This window comes from Aptenodytes forsteri, unplaced genomic scaffold (assembly GCF_000699145.1).
Source record: "Aptenodytes forsteri isolate BGI_AS27 unplaced genomic scaffold, ASM69914v1 Scaffold13, whole genome shotgun sequence".
NCBI lineage: Eukaryota > Metazoa > Chordata > Aves > Sphenisciformes > Spheniscidae > Aptenodytes > Aptenodytes forsteri.
In genome coordinates, this window is record NW_008794543.1 from 5,413,452 (window position 1) to 5,422,660 (window position 9,209).

Sequence of the window (9,209 nt, forward strand, 5' to 3'; positions counted from 1 at the left end):
TGTTTAGCCTAGAGAAGAGAAGGCTCCGGGGAGACCTTATTGCAGCCTATCAGTACTTACAGGGGGCCTATAGGAAAGATGGGGAGGGACTCTTTATTAGGGAGTGTAGTGATAGGACAACGGGTAATGGTTTTAAACTGAAAAAGGGTAGATTTAGATTAGATATAAGGAAGAAATTCTGTACTGTGAGGGTGGTGAGACATTGGAACAGGTTGCCCAGAGAAGTTGTGGATGCCCCCTCCCTGGAAGTGTTCAACGCCAGGTTGGATGGGGCTTTGAGCAACCTGATCTAGTGGAAGGTGTCCCTGCCCATGGCATGGGGGTTGGAACTAGATGATCTTTAAGATCCCTTCCAACCCAAACCATTCTATGATTCTATGATTCTATTATATGACATAATGGAGGAAAAGAAACTTTTAGTTGTTGTTGTTGTCTTTTAATATAATGTTTAGGGTTTTTTAGCCTACACACGGTAGTTAATAATACTTGTTGTAACAAAGAAATGAAAGGCACTCCCACCCTCCTACAAACCAAACCAAACCCCTCTAATTTGATTAAATTAACTTCATACTGAAGACTTGAATAAAAAAATAAATACACTGGAGAAAATAGTTACCTTAAAGAGGAGAATGTCACAATACACGTAGTCCTGCATGAGTAAGACTATCTTTCCTTTCTGGTTTGCCCTGCCAAAGTTCTTCCAGATTTGTACCTGTAATGTTGGTGCTGTAACTCAGAGCAGGCCACTCTGGTGGGGACATACCCTTCTGTCTGCAGCCGGTGTCACTCAGCATTGCATTTTTTTTCCCCCTGCCAGTCATAGGCAGGTCCCACAGCTGTGCAATTGTCTTCTTGCTTGCTGAGGTCTTTTAAAGTCTCCATCCTGAAGTGTATGGTGGGTGCCTGTGTGCAGGCTTCCAAGTTTTCTGTATTAGTAAACGGCTTGACTTTTTACAGACAAATTAAATTGCCCAATGATTTTTTTAAGTAGAGGCATGAAGTTCAGCCATCTTTTCAGGGTTGTGGGCTGCACTCACATTTTAGAGCACCTGTTTGGCCACAGCAATGCAGTTTGGCCAACGCAATACAGAAATATAACAGACTGATGATTGGCTACGCTGTCCTCTAGAGTTGACAGTGAACCCCTTCTCCCACCTAAATGTGACAGCAGTTCACAGGGATAAGCGCACTTGTCTTGCAGGCACATTTTGAGAGTCGTGAGACCTCACATGCAGTTAATAATATCTGTTGCTTCCACTTCTCAGATCAGTTTAGGGCCACAGTGAAAAGGACAGTAGATGTAAGCTGACCCCATGCAACCTAGTGTGTTATGTCTAGCATGTTTTTCTATTTCTGCTTGGAAGAAAATTAGTACCAATTTAAATAGGCTTGAAACACAGGTTATGAAGAAAAAGGTAATGGCTCAAAAATATTGAAAAAAATGAAGTTTCAGTCAAAATCAAAAGGTTTAAATGATGATGATTGTAATGAAAGTTCTCAGACAAATGAATGAGTACAATTCAGCTTTGGATGAGATGTTTGGAAATCACCAGAAAGTCTGACATTTTAAACCAGGTTTCCATTCAATATTAGATTAAGTACCACAGTAATGTTTTAATTCCTCAGTTAGAAATTTTTGATACATCATATTGTCCAAATGAACTTTGGAAAAATGAGAATACTTTCTACCACAAATTCTCATTTGTTAATATCGCTAAACAGGTTATAGAAGTACAGTTACAGGCACATGTTAAAATGGCACAGAAGCAGAGGAGTCCTAAAAAGAAAGAAGAGGCTGCCTATATATCTCAAAGGAGACAGAAAAATAATGAAAACAAAGTTTTCTTCTTTATCATAAGGATTATGGTAAAAAGAAAAAAGGAATAATATGAATTTCATTGTTATCATTAACAAAGGGATGTTTGAGTGAAAAAATTACCTTGCTATAGGATATGTATCTCCATTTTTGGAAGGTTTTTAAGGATTAGCCAGATATTAGTATTTGGACAGTAAAAGTGTATGTTATGTATTTCTGATTTATTTTAGGGAACACTTCAAAAAGTTTCTGTCAATATTTCCCCACTCTAAATGAAAATTATTAGAGAACCTTTCCCTCCCTTAGGGCACCATGGCTGCTCTGATAAAACTCAGTGTTGAAAAGAACTCTTCCTTAATTTTGATTGCAACAGGACATTCCTTATGAACGCCACCTATTGAATTTTCTCCCCTCTGCCATTTCAGCAGAATCCAAATAAATCATTCTAAACTTAAATTTCAAGATATGTTTAATCTAGAATCATATTGGACAGCAGAAATTAAGAGATATGGATTAGAATGAAAGAGTTCTAGCTTTTTTCCCCCATGAGAAGATGGAAACCATGCATACTTAGCCTTTGCTACATGTTTTTTGAGGATTATTTTGCTTGTGATTTTCCAGTTATTGAGATTTTTTTTACAATTAAAAATAAAATAACTATATTATTGTTAACACACACACCCCTCCGCCCCCCCCGCTTTTTCAAATAATCCCAGAGATGATGAGCTAAACATAGTAGTTTCACAAAGGCTTCAACTCAGAAATGTCACGTCTAGTTTGGACACCTGGCCATTGTACACTAAGGATGCCTTCAGTTTGTTTGCATTGCCCCCTTGCTGTATGAACTAGGGCAGGGATAGCTGGCTTGGAAACCCTGTGTCCCTTTTTCCTGACTGAGCCAAGCCATGCTTAGTGCACAGCTTATGGACCTTTGGATTTCAGCAGTGCTTCATATCCCACAGTGTAGGTGTGGTCATGGCACCCACTGTAAAAATAGAACTCCTGGGTGAATTGCTTCTGAATTATTTCAACTGTGTATTTTCTTAAGCTTACTGAAATAGACGTTTGATCAGCCTTCATGTAGTTTTGTTTCATTGTGTCAGTTATTTAAGACTGCATTATCCTGCACAATGCATCTGTACATTTTAATCTTCTCGTGAGTTCAGCGACAATATTTAAAAAAACCCAACACAACTCTCCAAAATAACAATAAATGTTAAATATTTTTCCAGTTTTAATCACTAATAGGCTTTCCTACCTGTATTATAATGCTTGGTGCAGTAACATAAATCCTTTTCTTCTTTCAACAGAAACTGTGGCAGAGTGAGACCTTCTGCTACTTGAACTGCTCCCTTTTCTTGCCATTCAAAAATGAGATCATTCATTTTGTTGTAACCAAACAAAAAAAAAAAAAAAAGGTGCAAATAAACTCTAAGTCAGCTGCAAAATTTGAAAAGCCGGGACAAACCAAATAGTGATGACTTGATTAAATGTCATAAAAAGGAGAAAATACAGGGGGTCTTGTAGCTGTTAACCAAAAAGTGTTATCTGCCATTCTAAACCATACTGAACTAGAAAAAAAAAGCCAGTCTTATGCATCCTTTGTGAAATCTTAGTAGTCAGGTAGTCTATTAATGGAATTAACAAAAACATCAAAATCAGCTAAACATCCAATTCTCTTGGGTGCTTGGGAAAATCTTACCCTCCCCAGCCCATGAAGGATAAAATAGGCCTTTCACTCTCAGAACTTTCTCCTTTTACTTGAGGTGAAATGGTGGATTCTCAAAGCTATGTTTATGGATTTATGTCCTTTTGAATTGTTAGGTACAAATTCTTCAAAGAGAACAATGAATGAAAATTTCTGCAGGAGCGACATATTAATTGAATTGAAAAAATACTTTTCTCTGAAACTGGTACAAAGCAAGGGAAAGCAATTGACTGTAATCTTCCCACGTTAGCTGACTATGGCATATTATGATATTAAAAGGCATTCAGTTTTAATATTCAGATTCCTGCACTTAATCTGTACCTCATGCAGGTGTGTATAAGATTAAATAAAACAGCAAAAGCCATAGTAGAAGTACTAATCAAGGGCCAGACTTTGTAAAGGACAAGTATTTTTTCCTTCTATTTCCCTCTCTCAGCTGAATATTTGCATGGGATATCATCGGGGAAAATAGCTCTACTTCCTCTCAATATGTGATATACTAACTTTCCAGTATATCCCTGGATGTATATTCCAAACTTTTTCTGAATAAATTTTATCTGGTTATGACAACTGAAAAAAAAAATAAAAGGCTTTCTAGTCTCATTCAGGTTTCATTAAGACTTTCTCAGAATCTAATAGATTTGGACAAAGTAAGATTTTAAGGTTGAAATCTAAAACTAGATGGTTTCTATTGTTGTAATAGCTTGAACGACAAGGATACACTTGAGCCACATATAATAGCTTGAACAAGAAGGAACAGGGAGTAGTTTTTACATCTAAATTATATAGCTTTCATTCATCTATTTTGCTTCTTTGCAATATTTCCTTTCTGCTTTAGTCCAATGCTAATGAGCTGTTGAGAATAAGCTACCTACAGTTGGAAATATCTTTTAACTTTTCAGTAACAAATTATTGTTCAAAGTATATTATTCAGAACTTTCTAAGAGTAACTATCTGCCCACAAATACTGACATTTTGAGTTCCAGTGAAGGAAATAACTGCTTTGGTGTGTGGGTATAAATCTTTCCCGTTATATTCAGTGACTTCATTATTCTTTGAATACATCTATAAATACTATTCAGTCATTATGCCCTGATATGCTCACACCTCAACTGAGACACACTTCATCCTTTCTGATCTGGATAAATATGCTAAAAATGGGACCATATCCTTTTAAAGAAGTAATTAATTGAGATCAGACATTACTCAAGACAGTACAAGCATATATTAACTGTGCAAGGAAACTCTCATTTTTCTGTCTTCTTGAATGCATGCCATTCTATAAACACAGTCTTAAAATTCACTATTAAATGCCATAAACCATGAAAAATCAGAAGTATAGCTCTTATTAAACTTTGCATGAATTCAGACAAAAAGCCATTGTGTGTAAAGCAGATTATCATTTGAAGCATGTCGATTATGGCCAGAAGTGATATCCCCTAAGTAAAACTCATTGAACTGACAAGAAACAACTGCTGTGTCAAAATGTATTTCACTAAATCCGATTCATTCATCTCTAATGCATGCTTTTAATTTTGATTATCTACCCTGCCCACTAATTCTTCTGTAGTGCATCTATTAGAAATAACAGCTGTGTATGCAAAATGCTGCTGTAGTAATTCATTTTTATCATGTTTACATTTTAAATACCCAAATATAGCTTTAGCATTCAATACTGTAACTTAAGTTTTGTAAGTCAAGATCATATTTACAAAGTAAATGTGTCTTAAAATACAGAGGAGCTTAATGGAGATGTGAGTTTATGTTATACCAAAGAAATTTAAAATAGTATAATTTATATCATATTTCCACTACGTATGTTAAATTAAATCAACTTAGTTTCTATTAAATTTATGGCCCTTTATTAAACGTGAAATACATGGTCCAATCAAATGTGCCCATTGAATTAGGGAAACCTAAAATGTTGTAATAGTCCTGTAATTGGGGAAGTGAGAAAATATAAATTATTTAAATGTATTGAACTTTTTAATAACAAAAACTTGTCTCTAAATTTTCTTTAGTGAGCAGTGTTAACAAGGACGAGTATTCTTGATTTTCCAACTGGAAATATTTCGTTATTTGGTACAGTTCCAAATAAACTGACGATCTTTCTCTTTTTTCCAACTACTGCATTGTTCTTTCTTCTTGTCATGGAGAAAAGGAAGAAAGACTACAGTGGAAAGTATCTAGTCACTTGCAGAAATAAAACAGAATCAGAGAATTTGCAAGAACAAACTGCAGCTCACGTCCTAGGCCCATCCCAGGATATTCTATGCACAAAAGGGCTAAAACCCACATTGTTCTGTGTTAGAAATTTTTCAGGAGGAACAGCAGTACTAATAGAGCTAACTGAGCTGCCTTAATATCTGAAAAAAAGGAAAATATTTTTGTTTTTTAATTAATTTTATGACGAAGACCTGCTGAATATCACAGTGCTTAACATTCAGAATGTTCGTGGTATTTTGTGCGCTCTGCATAAGGGCAAAAAGGAATTTCTATAGAAATGGCCCTTTAAAACACTCAGTGGTTACCATACTGTAGCATATATACCATTAGAGTTTGGGTGTATGGTATTATATGAGCCTAAAAATTCGTCCTCCAGCACCCTAATTTTGGGAGCTCTGCTGATTAATGTAATTAGTGTCCCTTATTGAAGTGGCTGGGCTCCCAGCAGCACGAGAAGACATCATGACAGATTTTGAAATTACCTTGAGGTTCAGTCTCAGCAACAGAGACTTACGATCCTGATATGGATAAGGCACCAAATTGCTTAGTGCCATCAATGGCGGGAGCGGGGGGGGCTAAGTGCACACCAACTAACAGAAGCGTAGGGAGCTTTGGTAATGAAAATTTTGAAGCCTTAAGGGCAGAGTGTTATTTTTCAGATTTAGGATCCTAGAATTGCCAGTCATAAAAGTTTACAGTATTAGAACTACGTGGATAACTTTAAAATCCTGATGCCACTGCCTGAGTTCAGTGGGACTATATACATCATTCATGCATATGTATTTGCAGTACTGAGGCCTACATTTGCAAAATGGAAATCTGATTAGATGCTGCAACAAAGCTGGTCGTTGCTAAAATGCATTTACCTTGCTCATTTAGATGAAAAAAATACACTCTGCCATCCACTGCTGAAATGAGTTTTACGGGAACAAAAATGAAAACAAATAAATTATTTCATTGTCTGTATAAGATTAGCAACTGATTAGCTGAGAAAAGCCAGATGAGAGAAGTGAGTGATGGTGCTCTTTTTGTTCTAGGTTTATGCAGCACCAGTCAATCTAAGTGATCAAGCTCATAATTAAAGCTGAGTGTTCCTGAGACACAACTGCAATTAAAAATAATTTATCTGAATGCAGTAGTACCCAAATAGTAAAATTCAATAAGACAGATATCTTTGTGTGGTCTCTCAAATTTTGCTTTGATATTCTTGAATAACGGCACCGCTAGCAGAAAGGGCTAGTTTGTTGGGTAAATATACGCAGAAACAGTTCAAACAGAATATCTTAGGAATGGATTATTCTGCCAATGATTGATAAATATATTACAGGTTCAATTCAGTGCATTAATTTTTCATGAAATAATCAGAAGGCATGATAATTAAAATAAGGCAAAACATCTTAAACTAAATTCAAGAAATACTAAACCTGAAGTCCACCTGAGCTTTTGGTTCCTACTCGTCTTCCTGTGTTACTTCATTAATAAATGTGCATTATCTTTGAAGCAATTTAAAAAAAATCATTCAGTAATGTAACTTTAAGTAAAAGTCTAAATGCCTGTTGCTGATATTGGTCCGCTGTCAAAGATTAGAGCAAAACTGGGTATATTTTCCAATTGGCCTGTGTGATAAAATATCTGAGAAGCTGTACTCCATTACATGGCTATCACTGTGCAAATGGAGCAGTAAAGAACAGTTATATGATCATATCACCTTCTTAACAAACTGTGGGCCTGAAATGTGAAGACTTTATTCTGTACAGATGTGCAGTTACCAGTACAAACTTGCACTGTGTGTGTTATAATGTTAAATATGTTCTGCATCTTGTAAGAACTGCACTGAAATATGTAGTAGTTATAAAGAACAAGATGTTTCTCTTCACAGATTCTAAGGGATAAGGAAGATAATGGTGTCTTTATTGTGTTGTTAGGTCCATAAATACTGAATCCATAGAAACTAGCTGGCAGGAGAGTTGGCACAATCTAGGAACCTGAATTTGAGGAAATAGAGGAACCAACACACAGCAATGCCACAGAATCAGGAATCGTGTCCCTTGCAGTTTTTCAAGTTGAGATTCACACCTATAGAAGCCCTATCTCCCCGACAGTACCTGTTTCTAGATTCTCCTTCTTACATTTGCTATGTCACAGAAGCCCATGCCAAATGTTAATGCGGTGATGAGTTTTGCAGTTTATTTGTATTTTTTTTAATTTGCAAAAATAGCAAAGACAATACTTAATCACACTTCTTATGCCTCTAATGTTTCTATCAGGAGGGCACTATATTTTGCCTAGGGAAATAATTTCAGTGTCCTTCTACTCAACTCTAAGAGTATAGAAAGAGGTGACTCAAAGCCAAATCAGAAGAGTGCTTTTATCAACTACACAGAAATTTAAATGTTTATTAACTCTGCTTATAGATGTATCGAGCTTATTCTGTAGTAGACATAAGTGCTTAGCTCTTGAATCCTGACTTCTTCTTGGGCTAAGATTTGAGTGTAAGATGTTTTCTCTCTGTGCCTTGCTTTCATTGTTTTCTGCTTTCCATAGGAAATGTGTTGTGCGTGCCTGAAGGGAGTCCCACTCTATGTGTCTGGAAGAAAAAAATTGTGAATCTATTTCTGAGCACACCTGTCTTTCAGGGTAAACTTTTGCTGCATAATGGTTATTTGTATTCTTTGTAAATTCTTGCTGTTCAGTCTTACTATACCATCTCCCTTGCTGCTGTTTTGTGAGCAGAACATAAATATCTCTTACTTATTTGCATTTGCTGCAGCCCAACATGATATTGAGTCTCTCACTAAAAAGGAATTTTTCTTTTTTGACTGTGAGGTGGTTTTGGTGACTATCATAAATTGCTATCAGATATTTTTATTACCGGTGATTGAGAAATACAGTGTTATGGAGGAAAGTCACAGCGGCTACATTTAGTGTTGAAAAAAGGACAGTGAGTCACTGGCCTGGTTAGTACACGAGGGTACAGCTCACTTTTTCATTGATGCTGGAAAAGGTGACCCTTTTATACTACAGAAATAGCTGAAAGCAATTGAGGTTATCATCTAGTATAGTGGTCTGCAGGACCAGGCCAACCTAAACTAAATCAGGTGGATTAGTAAGTACTTCTGTCACTGAAACTCAGTGTGCTAGGGTTTGCTTTTGCAGGGTGTAAATGCATGAAGGCTGAGAAAGGAAGCAGAGATGCCAAATTTTGTGTGTTACGGGACACAAATGAGCTACTGTGGCTGAAGTGTTTGCATTGCCTTTGCAGTTAGCAATGTATTAAGTTGATAAGCCACTATCCATCATATTTGAGAAGTCGTGGCAGTCTGGTGAAGTTCCCACTGACTGGGAAAGGGGAAACATTTTAACAAAACCCCCATTTTTAAAAAGGAAAAAAAGGAAGACCCGGGGAACTACAGGGCAGTCAGTCTCACCTCTGTGCCTGGGAAGATCATGGAGCAGATC

At 36.5% G+C, this 9,209-nt stretch overlaps 1 protein-coding gene across 3 annotated transcripts in view; it reads right to left on the reverse strand.

The window, feature by feature from the left end:
* The window catches only part of GLRA3 (glycine receptor alpha 3), a 98,698-nt gene that overhangs the window by 23,262 nt on the left and 66,227 nt on the right, over positions 1 to 9,209 (reverse strand). For all 3 annotated transcript variants that reach the window (XM_019470220.1, XM_019470219.1, XM_009272342.2), the window contains one exon: positions 3,075 to 3,216. In XM_019470220.1, the coding sequence (XP_019325765.1) occupies positions 3,075 to 3,216 (142 nt within the window). The remainder of the gene's footprint in view (positions 1 to 3,074; positions 3,217 to 9,209) is intronic.